The sequence below is a fragment of the Herpailurus yagouaroundi genome, unplaced genomic scaffold (assembly GCF_014898765.1).
Source record: "Herpailurus yagouaroundi ecotype Mexico unplaced genomic scaffold, PumYag 220, whole genome shotgun sequence".
Classification (NCBI taxonomy): domain Eukaryota; kingdom Metazoa; phylum Chordata; class Mammalia; order Carnivora; family Felidae; genus Herpailurus; species Herpailurus yagouaroundi.
In genome coordinates this window covers 1,154,103-1,168,584 of record NW_024412451.1, presented here as the reverse complement: position 1 = coordinate 1,168,584, position 14,482 = coordinate 1,154,103, and the positions used below count along the sequence as shown (strand labels likewise).

The window sequence follows — 14,482 nt, the reverse complement described above, 5'->3', positions numbered from 1 at the left end:
CTCACACAGACCCTCACCACATCCCATCTCCTGCTTTCTCCTGTCTCCAGCTGTCGTGGGCCAGGCCAAACTACTGCCCCCAGAACGCATGAAGCACAGCATCAAGTTGGTAGATGACCAGATGAATTGGTGTGACAGCGCCATTGAGGTACTGAGTGGGGAGCATGGGTCTCCCTGCTTGAGCTTCCCCAGGTCCCACGTCTCACTGCCTCCACCCCACCTCCCCACCGCCACCCTCTTGGCAGGTGATACTGGACTAGACAACTTTCAGGCAATTGCAGCAATGAGAGAGAAGGAATCTGAAAGTTCTCACCTAGCCAGGGCTGAGTTGCAGTGGCTTGCAGGACATGGGCTGTGCTGGTTGTTAAAATACTGAATAACCGTGATACCAGTTGGCAAAGAGGGACTCCCACTACCACCCAGATGCCCTGGGACCTCCTTTACCATCTCCTGCCCCCTCAGGTCAGCCTCCTAGACCCTGCTCCAGTTCCCCTCCTGATTGATCGAAACAACCCATGCAGTACCAGTGTTAACTGGTTTGAATGTCACTCCCAGAGGCTCCCTTTTCCATCTCAGTGGCCCCTGCTGTAGTTCAGACCTCACATCCCTGGACTGGCATGCCTACCTCCAGACTCTCGGGCTTCATTTCTCCTCTCCTGCTGCTTTTTCCCCCTAGACCCGTCACATCACGTTGCTGCCCAGATTCTCCCAGATGTGTCCCTTCTCCTTCTCCAACAGCTTGGACTTACTAGGACAGCATGCCGGGTCTGTATTTTACCCGGCCTCCTTCCTTTCTATGTCCGCTGTCCTACTGATATCAACTGGAGGGCCTTAAAACAAAACAAAAGCCAGTGTCCAGGCCTACCCTTCACTGTCAGATTAGAACGCCCTGCAGTGGTGACAGTGTTCTGTATTTACACTATCTCGTATGGTAGCCACTATCCTTATAAGTGGCTATTGAGCACTTATCCACATATCCCCATATGTGGCTAATATAACTGAGGAACTGAAGTTTTAGTTTTGTTTCATTTTAATGAACTTAAAAAATTTTGCTTTAATGTTTATTTTTGAGAGAGACAAAGCACGAGAATGGGGAAGGGCAGAGAGAGGGAGACACAGAATGTAAAGCAGGCTCCAGGTTCTGAGCTGTCAGCGCAGAGCCCGACATGGGGCTCGAGCTCAACGGACCACAAGATCATAACCTGAGGCAGAGTTGGACACTTAACCAACTGAGCCACCCAGGCGCCCCTAATTTTAATGAACTTAAATTTATTTTTTTTTTTTTAATTTTTTTTTTCTACATTTTTATTTATTTTTGGGACAGAGAGAGACAGAGCATGAACGGGGGAGGGGCAGAGAGAGAGGGAGACACAGAATCGGAAACAGGCTCCAGGCTCCGAGCCATCAGCCCAGAGCCTGACGCGGGGCTCGAACTCACGGACCGCGAGATCGTGACCTGGCTGAAGTCGGACGCTCAACCGACTGCGCCACCCAGGCGCCCCTAATTTTAATGAACTTAAATTTAAATGGCCACATGTGGTCAGTATCCAGCTTATTGAACAGGGCTAGCGCTAGGTGTTCTTTCTGCTTTAATGTGTCTAGGGTTAGAGCCAAGATTGGCTTCCTTTTTTAAAAAAAAAGGATTGATTTTTTAAGGAGCCTGTTGAGGACGGCTCTCTTTTTTTTTTAAAGCGTGTCTCTCGCACCCCCTAGTGGTGAAAGGCATCAGAGCTCGTGGCCCAGAGGTGAAGGTCTGAGGACTCTTAAATCCCAGACAGGATCCAGGACAGACTGACCTCCCCTTCCTCACTCTTGTCCCTTTTGCATGCTGCTGCGTGTTTTCCTGACTTGCCAGAAGCCGAAAGTCCTCCAGGAGTCTGCCGCAGTAGCCCTCGGATACCACATCCTGTCCTTCCACCTGTTCTTCATTCCTGTGCCTTTCTTCTACTCTTCCCCAAAGTCAGGTTTCCCTTTTTGCCCGCTGTGTTCCAGCGGCACTGACTTTCCATTAGCTTCTTGACCATGCCAGGCTCTTCTCCACTTGGGAGCCCTCACAAATGTTCCTCTCTGTGCCACCGCATACGTACAGGGGCCCTTTGCCCAACTGAGGGGATCGGAGGCGTCAAAGTTTTGCTTCCACATCCGACAAGGCAGGCGGGCCAGTCTCTGCCCCCCCACCCCACCCCAGTCTCACTCCCACTCCAGCAGCTGACAGATTTACGAGGCTCACATTCCTTCATCTTCCCACAGTACCTGTTGGATCAGACCGATGTGTTGGTGGTTGGTGTCCTGGGCCTTCAGGGGACAGGCAAGTCCATGGTCATGTCATTGTTGTCAGCGAACACTCCTGAGGAGGACCAGAGGTAAGGGGTGTGGAAGACCAGGAGGGAGGTGGACACCTACCTGGAGGACAGGGAAGGGTGGGCCTGGGTATTGCAAGTGGTATTACCAAAGGACTTTGGGAAAATGTTTCACCTCCCTTGGCCTCAATGTCTTTGTCAGATTAGGGTGATTAGGGCCTGGACTAAATCTTTGTGTGGCTCCAAGATAACCAGTGCTGTTTCTCCCTCCCTTCCTGCCTCGCCCCAGGGAATGGTACAGAGCCCGGCTTTGGATTTAGGTTGACTCCAGTCTCAGCCCTGCCATTCACCAGCTAGTTGACCTTGGGAATGTCACTTCACTTCCCAGTATCTCACCTCGTCATGTGTAAAGTGGGTTTTTGGAGGATAAGATCAGGAAGGCAAAGTTAACAAGAACCTGACACAGAGCAAATGCTCATAGGATACTGGTTGCTAAGACCTGGTAAATAGAACAGGGAAAGAGACTCGAATGTAGGGCATGGGTTCTAGACCAGCCTCGGTCCTGCATTCTTGAGTAAGGATGGGGATGATTGTGAAAATAAAAGTATGAAGTCACAGGAGAGGATCTGGGGAAAGAGAGAGCTTAGGAACTAGGGACCAGAACTGAGGGCAGGGAAGGAAGTGGAGAAAGGCAGGGACTAGGGAGGAGAGACATAACCGGTCTGATTAAGGAAGACTCAAACTGGAGAATGAGAAAGGGATTGTCTAGAAAATGTAGGGGTTTGGTTTTTGGTTTTTTTTTCCATAAAGCAGGTGATACTATCTTGCATTGCGTGGATGGATATCAGGGGGTCCATGAACCTCCTCCTAACAGTATATGAGGGATTTTACATCTATCTGCAGTTAGGCTTTCCTTCTAGGAAATGGGTCTGTAGTTTCCCCCAGATTTTAGAGGGTCCGATGGAGACCCAGAGCAGGTTAAGAACCACTATCGTGAGACTGTACATCCACTAGAACCAGAGCTGTGGGGTTGCCCTTCCTCCCAGGTCTGTCTCCTCTCTTGTCAACTTGTAACTTAAGCTCACCTTGGCTCCACTTGGGAACAGCTCCAGCTCTCTCAGCATTCTTTCTGTCTCAGCTTCCACCCCCAACTAGCAAATTTCTCCTCCCCTACCCCCGGCTTTGAGTTCAGATTCCTGAGCTAGAGAGAATTCTACTGGCCTGGCATATCTTTTGTGTTTTTTTATTGTTTAGTTTATTTTGAGAGATAATGTGAGTGGGGGAGGGGCAGAGAGAGAAGGAGACAGAGAATCCAAAGCAGGCTCCACACTGTTAGTGCAGAGCCAAACATGGGGCTCGAACTCCCAAACCATGAGATCACGACCTAAACTGAAGTCAGACACTTAACTGCCTGAACCACCGAGGTGCCCTCTGCTTATTTTTTTGAGCCACGTCAGCCCGTGGTGTGGCGGACTTTGGTGCCAACTCTTGCCATCAGGCCCTCTTTATGTTAAGAATTCATCTGCTTCTCCCTTCCTTCATTCCTGTCTCCTGGCCCCAAACATCTCCCCTACTGAATGTCAAGAATCTCCTCACTGATCTCCCTGCTTTAGTTCAATTCAGCTAACATCTACTGAGTGCTTACAGCGTGCCAGGCACTGTTCCGGGCACTGGGGATGCAGCAGTCAACAGAACTGGCAAGAACCTTTGTCCTGGTGAGCCTTCATTCTAATCAGGGTGAAGGCAAACAAACTACGTTATTTGACATGTGAGAAGGTGATACCCAAACGGGAAGGGATTATAGGGAAGCTGTGGTTGGTGCTGGATTACAGTCCTAAACAGAATGGTCAGGGAAGGCCTCGCAAAGAGGGACACTGAGCACAAGCAGACTGGGAGGAGGGAGAGCTTTCTAATCAGATGGAATGGCAGGAGCCTATGTCTGAGGCAACAGAGCTTGCCTGGTGTGTGTGCAGAATGGCATGAAGGCCCTGGAGCTGGCACGGAGTGAGCAAGAAGGGAAGGCCTAGGCGGCCAAGGTCAGAGAGGATAAGGGAGGCTACGGCTCACCACATAGCACAAGGGGAGCCTTTCAAAACCCACCTCCAGTCCTGTCACTTCCCTACTTAAATGTCTTCAGGGCTACTCCAGGCTCGTGGGCCAAAGCCCCAGCTCCTTACCAGGCCCCACAGAGGCCTGTGCTCCCTCTTGTTGCTCCCAGTCCCCCTGTTCTCCGCTTTCCCCTCTCCCCACACTGGTCTTTTGATTCCCCACACACGCCACCTGCCGTCCACCTGGGACAGTCTTTGCTTCCATCCTCCACCCCCTGTGCCTCCCTTTTAACTTAATTAAAGTTGCTCAATAAACTCTTCTCTCTCTCACTCTCAGTGTGGGCATCTGTCTCTTGTACGGCAGCCCTTCCCAGCTCTCCCAATTGAGCTATCCCCATCCTGAGTGCCACACACCCCTTCTTCCTGCCGCTCACAGTTACTGATCTCTGTTGATCTGTAAGCTAGAGCAGGAGCTGCTTGGAAGCAGAGATGGTCCTTGTTCCCTGTCGCATCCCGGTATCTGGTACATCAGAGGCCTTCAGTACGGTGTTGTTAAGTGGGTGTCGGACAGCGTAACACGCCTCTCAGGGCGGTGGGGATTACCTTTTGAGACAGAAATACCATTACCCTGATTTTACAGATTGAAAGAGAAAAATCACTTTGTCCAGGTCGCAGAATGTGACCCAGTTGAGCTCCATGGTCTAGGGCAAGGCTCAGCTGTGCCTGCTTTGGCGTCATCTCCCGGTCCGACGCAGATAGAACCGAGGGAGACTCTCCTCCCAGGGGAAGAACTGGGAACGGAGTTCTACAACCACCCAGCCTCTCACTGTGAGGGTGGAGAGCATTCAGTGCTATATCTCCGGGGCCCGGCCCGTGGCAAGTGCAGTGGGTAATTCACAGCTAACGATTACGTATCGCTGCCTAGCGGGCATTTTCCTAAGGGCTTTACGGCAGTTAGCCTCATAGCAGCCCTAAGAGTTTTGAGACTGCTGTTATCCCCATTTACAGATGAGGAGGCCAAGGAGAAAGAAATTAAGGACTTGCCCAAAGCCACAGAGCCAGGAAGAGGCAGAACTGGGATTTGAATCCCAGCGGTCCAACAAAGTCCTGACTCTTAAACACCTCACTCTACTGACTTCATTGGATGGGTTAATAGATCTCCTTATGGGTAAAGGTGAAGTCATGTGGAATAAAATGTGGTTCTCCAGACAACAGGGGCCACAGGTGGAAGGCTTTGTAGGGGGCTTTGAGAGCATAGGGAACCATGCTCATTTTACGTGGTTACACTCTGGAGGCATCAGAGGCTGAGAAGCGCACCTCTAATGCACCCCACCCGCTTCTCTCCACAGGGCGTACGTTTTCCGGGCCCAGAGTGCCGAGATGAAGGAACGAGGGGGCAACCAGACCAGTGGCATTGACTTCTTTATTACCCAAGAGCGGATTGTTTTCCTGGACACACAGGTGCTGACCTCCACATGCCCGCCCTCCTTCATGCCACCTTCACATCCATCCCTGAATGTTGTTAAGCCAGAACCCCGCTTAGATTCCATGTGGTCCCAGCCCAGCCACGGGCACGCTAGGTGCTTATGGACAAGTTGTGTCTTTTCTTGGCCTTTAGCACGTTTTCAGATTTTGCCTCCCTCCCCTCCCATCCATCGTATACACAGTAGCCTAGAGAATCTTCTAGCGTAGTGGCTAAATGTGTGGGCCCTCGAGGCCGGTCTCTGTGTGTCCAGGTTCTGCCTTTAATTCTTACCATTTGGGTGATGTGAAGCAAGTGTTTACCCCCCCCCTCAAACCTCAGTTTCTTCATCTATAAGTGGGGATGATAATCGTACTCAGCCTGACAGGTTCATTGCAAGGCTTCAGTGGAACGGTCCAGGCAGAGCGGTTGGCACAGGACCTGGCATGTAGTTAGCGTTCCGGCCCATCGCTATCATCAGAACTGACCTGTGTGTTTCTGGCGGCTTTCCTCATCCTCTCTCTTGCCCCCAGGCAGAGTCCCCATTCTTCAGTGTGGTGTTCAGGGCTCGTGGGGCTCACCTCCTTCAGACCCCAGCCTCCCCTCTCTGGTGTAGTCTCTAGCTCCACCAGACGCACCACAGGGCCTCGCCTTGATCCCCCTCCCACCCTGGGCCATCCACATCCTGTTCCCTTTATCCAAAACTACCCTTTATCTGAAACTGCCTGTTCCTCAGTTTTCTTAAGTGGGAAAAACATCATTGCCTACCTTGTAGGGTTGTTGTGAGGCTTCGGTGAGTTAATACAAGTAGAGCCCTAATGGCAGCGCCTGCCATGAAGCAGGTACTTCATACTTTGCTGTCAGTATCATGAGCATGAGAACACTCTCTCTCCCCTTGCCGTTTTGCCTGGCTAATGCCTTCTCCTCCGAGAAGACTCTGCCGGGGCATCGCCTCCTCCCAGAAGCCTTCCCCTGCTCTGAGCCCCCCACTGGTGCCGTGTGCGCCTTCCATCGTGGCACTGACGTATCACAGCCTCTTCCCACGGTGTACTGCTCCCACTCCCCACCTGCCTGCAGCGCTTTAGGGAGGAGCTCTGTTGGTCAGGGCCTGGCCCCTACGTGGTTCTCCCTGAATGTTGATGGAGCGGAGTTCTAGTCACCATAGGTGTGGATGGCACGGACAGTGAAAGCCCACAGATGTGATCTGTGAGTCAGGCCCTGTGCAGGGGCCACTAGGGGACCTGGAGACGAGATGAACTGCCATGAGCTGGGTCCAAGGCCCATGTGGAGCAGAACGGAAGTTAAAACAGGACAGAATAGAGCATGCAGCTCTATTGGGAGTTTTAGAAAGCAAGCAATTGGGAAACTGTCTTCTTTAAAGAATTCCACTCACTGCAGCAAGAAGTCAGTAAGACCACCAAACTGATTGCGCTCTTGTGGCTTTTAAATGGAATGTTCCTTTAAGAAAAGGTGATGAACTCACCATGGATTCTTTTATACCCACTGATGCAGTTTTCAAATCCTCACCAATTTTCACACTAAACATCGTTTTTTGACCAAAGTAATTATCTTAGCAAAGTTTTGAAAGCATTTGAAACAACTAAGAAAAGGAAAGTGTCTTGAAGGGACATGACTCATGCAAGCCAATATTACATTTATTAGCACTAGGAGAGTTCTCTTTGAGCACGAGGCACTTGAGAGGGGTGATAATTCATAAAGGAGCTGGGGGAAGTGTATCTGCTTTGAAACATTCTTCTTTCACCCCCTCTTGCTGACTAGCTCTTACTCATCAGAAACCGCCTGTGTTTCTGACCTTATTTTGCCCCGAGAGAGGCAAGGTTATTGGCCTTCAACTTGAGGAACTTGGGTGGCTGTGACACTTAGGGTCCCGGCCTCCAGCCCCCGTTCCCGACACCCTCTCTTCCTTGCCGCAGCCCATCCTGAGCCCCTCCATCTTGGACCACCTTATCAACAATGACCGCAAGCTGCCTCCAGAGTACAACCTGCCCCACACCTACGTTGAGATGCAGGTGAGGGGACCAAGCCGGACCTAGGGGCGAGGTCTCCCCCTTCCCCCTCGAGATTCACGATGGGGAGTTGGATATGGGTTGACCTCGTTTCTGCTTCATAAAGAGCCCTGGGTGCCCCAAGAGCTGTAGGAAAGAATAGCATTGAGAGTCCTGTCAGGCTCACCTCCTGGCTGTGCTCCTCAGAAAAGTCATTTCCTGCCCCCTCCCCCTTCAGGCCTCGTTATGTGCCTGTGTGAGATGGGAGTGATCATTCCCATCTTGCCCAATTTAGGGATAGCCTGTGAAGGAAGTGCCAGCGGAGTCTGGGCACACAGTAGGTGCTTAACGGCTCTGAGGCTCTCACCCTGCTGCCCCTTCAGCTAAGTCCTGGGAGCAGGGACCCCAGTCTAGGTAGGGGGGGACCTCCAGCTCGGTCACCCCTTCCTGCCCTCTCTCAGTCGCTCCAGATCGCGGCCTTCCTCTTCACGGTTTGCCACGTGGTGATCGTTGTCCAAGACTGGTTCACAGACCTCAGTTTATACAGGTGAGCAGGTGGCGGGGAGGGTTGGGGGGGTGGGGGCAGGGAGCGAAGGCAAGAGATGGGGATCAGAGACTCGGCCACTTGTCTGGGTCTCATACGTTCCACACAGTATCCATAGGGACCCCTTTAAAGTCTGAGTTGGGGACGCATGGGTGGCTCAGTCAGTTCAGTGTCCGACTCTTGATATGGGGTCAGGTCACGATCTTGCGGTTGGCGAGATGGAGCCTCGAGTAGGGCTCTGTGCTGACAGTGTGGATCCTGCTTGGGATTTTCTCACTCTTGTTCTTGCTCTCTCTCTTTCTCTCTCTCTGCCACTCCCCCAGTCGTGCATGCTCACAGGTGCATGCAGGTTCTCTCTCTCAAAAATAAAATAAAACGTGAGTTGGAGTGGGTCACCACCACCTAGCAGACATACACATGCTTACGACTCCCCACTGGCTTTATACATCACTCAGAACAAAATCCAAAGTCCTTCTCATGGCCTGCAAGGTCCTCCACGGGACAGTCCTAGTCTCCTCATTGACCTTCTCTCCCACCACTTTCCCTCGCTCCCCGATTAAAGCCCTAGTGGCCCCATGGCTACTCCTCGTGCAGCTTAGGACCTCTGTGCTGCATCCCTCAGCCAGAACACTCTTCCTACAGACCTCAGACTCCCTCCCTCACGTCGTCGCACCTCAGGCCTTCCCCGATCTTATAACATAGAACCACCCCCCACCACCACCCCACTCTTACGCTACTGTGTTTTCCTTCATTGCATTTATCACTCCCTAACAGGACATTGCAGGTCTCTTTAGGGACTGTCTCTCCCAGTCTGAGTCCCTGGTGCCTCACACAGTGCCTGGCACAAGGTGGTTAATACACGTTTGTAGAATGAATAGCATAATCAGGAGCGGGCTTGTCCCTCTTGTCCATCTCCAGGCACATGTACCGTACCCGGGCGGGCAGGAAGGGGGAAAGGAGTCAGGATCTGGGGAAGGAGTCAGGATCTGGCCAGAGTCCTGCCTGAAGCAGCTGGAGCTTTTAGAAATGCCCCCTGGACAGAACTGGCTCAGAACCTAAGGCGTAAGGGTTCCTCTTGGCCTCAGGCCCCAGGGGATAGCTGTGCGGAGGCCAGCCGCCTTGGGCACAGAGCCCAGCCAGAAGGAAGGAACAGGAGCTCATGGGGAGGGGAGAGCTGAGCCAAGGGAAGCAGATGTCTCCAAAGTAAGGCAGCCCAGGATTTGAACCCCAGCTCTTAGTAGGTGAGTGGCCTCTTTTTCCTTAGCTCCTCATAGGCAAATTGTTTTATGCGGATTAAATGAGTTTAAAGAACTTACAGCATTCGGTGGTAAATGGGAATGTAATGTTTATGTTAGTAACCCTGGGGGTTGGGGTGAACTGTGGGTCTGGTCTGGCCAACAGTAAAAATGACTTTCTGGGAAAACCAGCCCTTGTGACCAGATCTAAATGTCTTTTTTTTTTTTAATGTATTTTTGAGAGTGAGAGTGAGGGAGGGACAGAGAGACAGAGGATCTGAAGTGGGCTCTGCGCTGACAGCCCGATGTGGGGCTCGAACTCACCAACTCACCAACTCTGATGACCTGAGCCCAAGCCAGACATTTCATCAGCTGAGCCGCTCAGGCGCCCCTAAGTGTCTTATTTCTGAAACACCCGCGCTGTTACCATCACCATAGTCTGTTTGAATTCGTTCACGTGAGAGGAGTGTATTGACCATTTATGGATGCCATTCCCCGTTCAGGGCACTGGGGACACAGGTGTGAATTTACCAGACTGCCCTGTGGAGTTTGCATTCTGATTGGGGTATGAACTCGGCCCGGCACGTGGCAGAACCTTGCTTTTAATCCAGAGCCTGAGGTGGGCTTCTCAGCAGGGAAACCCCACGAAACTGTGGACAACGCGTTTGTATGTGTGTTCGTGTGAGGAGAATGTCCGTGCTTTTTATCGGATTCCCATGAGCCCTTCTTTCAGATAGCAAGCAGGTTTATTTTATTTACATGTCTGGAAATTTTATTTTAAAATGGCATAAACTGAAACTTAGGTACATGCAGAAACTTGCACATGGATGTTTATAACGCAGTTTTATTCGTAATTGCCAAAACGAGGAAGTGATCAAGGTATATTTCAGTAGGTAAATTGATAAACTATGGTACATGCGCACAAGGGAATGTTACTGGAAATGCGTTATCACGCCGTGAAAAGGAGGAAGGTACACACTCTTGAGTGCGTATTACGAAGTGAGAGAAGCCGGTTTGAAACGGCTAGTGTATGATCCCAACTCCATGACGTTCTGGAAAAGGCAGAGCTGCGGGGACAAGTAAAAAGATGAGGGGCGGATAGGTAGAGCATGGAGGGTTGTTAGGGCAGTGACGCCGCTCGCTGTGATGCTGTGTGGCGGGCACATGTCGTTTTTGTCAAAACGCGCAGAGTAGACAACACCGGCAGGGAAGCCTAGTGTGTAGCATAGCCTTTGGGTGATGATAATGTGTCACAGGCTCATCGGAATGTTGACAGTGGGGGAGGCTATGTGTGGGAGTGGGGCGGGACATTCATGGGAATCCCTGTACTTTCCACTCGGTTTTGTGGTGATCTTACCAATGCTTTAAAAAATGAAGTATTTTTTTAATAGCATAGACTCATTTAAAAACGCATGCAGTTGACACGGGTCCATGGATTGGTGTCTGAGAGAGTTGTCTCTGAATTCCCTAAAATCCCCTAAAATAGGTGTAGCTGTAGCTTTTATCAGATCCGCAAAGGGGGCCCCCTCCCCAGGCTGTGGGACAGGGGGGTGCCCATGCCAGAGCACCAACCTCTCGCCCTGAACCCCAGGTTCCTCCAGACAGCAGAGATGGTGAAGCCCTCTACCCCATCCCCCAGCCACGAGTCCAGCACTTCCTCAGGCTCTGACGAAGGCACTGAGTACTACCCCCACCTGGGTGAGGGACTTGACTGGGGCGGGGGGGGGGGGGGGGGGGGAATCGGGGGGGGGGGGGCGGCGGGGGGCCGGGGGAGGGGCGAAAACCAGGAGCGCTGGGGAAGTGGGGACCTGGGAGGAAGCAAGTCAGCAGATGAGCTGCTGCTTCCTCCAAGGTTCCCACCTGGCCACCAAGGGCACGACCCTGAGTCTGGGTCCAGCTCCTTGATCAGAAGGGGAGCCTTTTATATACAGGATCCACATCAGCCCATTTCTCTGTCCCCTGCGCCTCCAGCACAGACTGGGGGCGGAGAGAGTGCTGAAGTAACCCGAGTGGCCCCAGGTGCCCTGCTTGCCCTGCGGCCTCACACCATCTGCTCGCTCTGCTCTACTGTCACACTGCCCTTCTGCAAACCTCTCCTTCGTTTATGACACCCCAGACACTTCCCCACTCCCTCTGCCTCACCAAGTCCCTGGTGCCTTTCTGTCTTACTCCTGATTGTGTGGCTGTTTCCCTCTTCGGTCTTTTCCATCAGACTGGGGGTTCCTTGGGGACAGAAACCAGATCTCACGTCTGGGTCCCCTGCATCACCCAGCACAGGGTCTGGTGCTAAAGCAAAGTAACGTGTAACATAAATATTTACAAGAGCTCTGAGCCCAGGGGTAACGGCAGATCTTTGGCACGAGTGGGGAAGGCCACACAGCCAAGCCCCAGCCGCCTCACGCGACTACATCTCTCTTCCCACCCCTCTAGTCTTCCTGCAGAACAAAGCTCGCCGAGAGGACTTCTGTCCTCGAAAGCTTCGCCAGATGCACCTGATGATTGACCAGCTCATGGCTCACTCCCACTTGCGTTACAAGGGTAAGGGTCCCTGAGTCACCCCCCAGGCTGACCAGTGGCTCTTGACTCCTGCTCTGGCCCGTGGCCCAGACGTCCAGACTGGCCTGCTGATTCTAGCTTGACCATCATATGTGTACCTCCCCTGCCCCTCACCATAGTATCTGTAGGCTGATAGGTTCTCTCCTGCAGGTACTCTGTCCATGTTACAGTGCAACGTCTTCCCTGGGCTCCCACCTGACTTCCTGGACTCTGAGGTCAATCTGTTCCTGGTGCCCTTCATGGACAGCGAAGCAGAGAGTGAAAACCCACCTCGGGCAGGTATGGTTGAGTCTGGTCCACAGGGATACCAGTTCTTCCCTGGTCTGGTGGCAGATACAGGTTGCCCTGGCCTGGGGTGATAGGGACCCACACTGGTCTGAGGGGAGACTTGTGGCTTGTCCTTAAGGTGCTTGGACCCTTTCTTAGGAGAGTGTTTCCAAGATGTTGGGAGTACGGGAAGAGCTGGGCCGGGTCTGGACGTGGAGGTACTCCTGGTATTCCAGCCCAGGATACTGGGTGCCTGGGAAAAAGGAAAGGCCCTCTGAGGAAAGGTGTCCCCCCCACCCCCTGATCCTCCCCACCTCAACTCTCCAGGACCCGGTTCCAGCCCGCTCTTCTCCCTGCTCCCTGGGTACCGTGGCCACCCCAGTTTCCAGTCCCTGGTGAGCAAGCTCCGGAGCCAAGTGATGTCCATGGCCCGGCCACAGCTGTCACACACCATCCTCACGGAGAAGAACTGGTAAGAGCTCCGGGCAGGGTGGTCAGTGTGGGGGCCCCCACCCTGGTGCAGACTAGAGGAAGTTCTCAGTGATCTCTCCACATCGCGGTTCCCTTTTCTGGGATGCTGATGACTGCTTCCACGCTGGACAGCATGCTGTCTCTTAAGTCCTCCTGAGTAGCCAGTAGGGTGTAGGTCTCGTCACCGGTTTTACTAGTGGGGAAATTGAGGCTCAGAGAAAGGAATTGTCACATAGTGATGTTACGTACCGGTAGCTAGGTGCCATTTGATGGCGAGGAGTAGGACCAGTGAGCCCAGTCAAGCTCAAGCGTTTATTCTGAGGCCCTGAGTGCGAAAAGCGTGGCCTCACAGGAGGGGACGCTGAAATGTCCCCACAGGAGCTGCATTCTCCAGCTCTCACTGGATGGCAGTCTCCCTGCGCCTCCCCACCTTCCCTCCTCCTGTGCCACCTGGCTCTCCCCACTCTGCTTTCACAGAGCCCCGACCTCCCCCAGCCCCAGCCCCAGCCCCACGTGACCCTCTGTGTCTCGAGCCCGCAGCAGGTCTGCAACATCGAATTTCCAGGAGACACAGAAGTTGGAGAGAAAGAGCTTGGCTGGGTGCAGCCTCTAGCACGGCTCCCCCGGGGTTCTGTGGCTGGCCGTGGCCGGAAGGGGCAGGGAGCGCACACAGCAGCAAAGCCAGTGAGCCGTGCAGGCGAGGGGGCTCGGGGCTCTACTCTCCCACGGTCTGTAGCAGGGCCCAGCCGGGTAGAGGGTCATGCAGCTGTCAGACGTTTCTGATCGCCACAAGACTCTGGAGGGAGATAGAGGTAGAATCCTGACCCTCAAGTTGGGGCTTGAGGCCTTCATTCCAGACCAGGCGACTTCTGCTTTGCTCACCCCAGGGGAGGCGTCAGAACCCGGGCCACTCCCATCAGCACTGTCATCTTCCCCACATCCCGGTCCAGGAGCCTCCGGGGTCAGGTCATGCAGGTCGTACGCAGGACCTGTTTTTGCACCTGGCCCGGGTCAGCGCAAGGCTGGCGGGCCACAGCCAGGGCTGCTGACCACTCACCTCCTCCCCCAGGTTCCACTACGCTGCCCGGATCTGGGACGGCGTAAAGAAGTCCTCTGCCCTGGCGGAGTACAGCCGCCTGCTGGCCTGAGGCCGAGGGAGGAACGTCATGCAGAGAACCCCCCCCTCTGGGTCCTCACGGATGGTGAGGGAGCACACGCGTCCTACCCCCCTTGTGGGGTGGAAAGTGGCGGCAGGTCTGATGGACGAGGGACCACGACATCCTCACCCAGAGACGTGAGGCGTCCAGGGCCAGGCCTCCCATCCTCAACGGAGTGTTGTTCAGGGGCAACTCTGAGATCCCACCCCCAACCTGGGCCAGGGCGGCCCATCTCAGTCCCCTGCAGGGACAGGCAGTGGGAGTAGTCTGGTCACGGAGAATCCCAGGTTCCATCTTGACCTCCCTCGGCAGGGACAGGAGCAACAGGGTCCCTCCTCCCTGACTCTGAGCCCTTTCCTATAAGGTGCGGCAGGGTCTGGGGAGCTCTTCGTTGGGGCAGGTCTGGTGGTTCGAATAAAGAGTCATGCAAGCCTGT

The 14,482-nt window shown here is 53.4% G+C and overlaps 1 protein-coding gene across 2 annotated transcripts in view; it reads left to right on the top strand.

Annotated features, from left to right (window-relative positions):
* Positions 1 to 14,482, top strand: part of SMG9 (SMG9 nonsense mediated mRNA decay factor) — a 20,516-nt gene extending 6,034 nt beyond the window's left edge. For both annotated transcript variants that reach the window (XM_040457283.1, XM_040457284.1), the window contains 10 exons: positions 51 to 148; positions 2,251 to 2,363; positions 5,698 to 5,809; positions 7,745 to 7,840; positions 8,278 to 8,363; positions 11,187 to 11,293; positions 12,026 to 12,133; positions 12,302 to 12,430; positions 12,746 to 12,890; positions 13,959 to 14,482. In XM_040457283.1, coding sequence (XP_040313217.1) covers positions 51 to 148; positions 2,251 to 2,363; positions 5,698 to 5,809; positions 7,745 to 7,840; positions 8,278 to 8,363; positions 11,187 to 11,293; positions 12,026 to 12,133; positions 12,302 to 12,430; positions 12,746 to 12,890; positions 13,959 to 14,037 — 1,073 coding nt within the window. In that variant the 3' untranslated portion in view covers positions 14,038 to 14,482. The remainder of the gene's footprint in view (positions 1 to 50; positions 149 to 2,250; positions 2,364 to 5,697; positions 5,810 to 7,744; positions 7,841 to 8,277; positions 8,364 to 11,186; positions 11,294 to 12,025; positions 12,134 to 12,301; positions 12,431 to 12,745; positions 12,891 to 13,958) is intronic.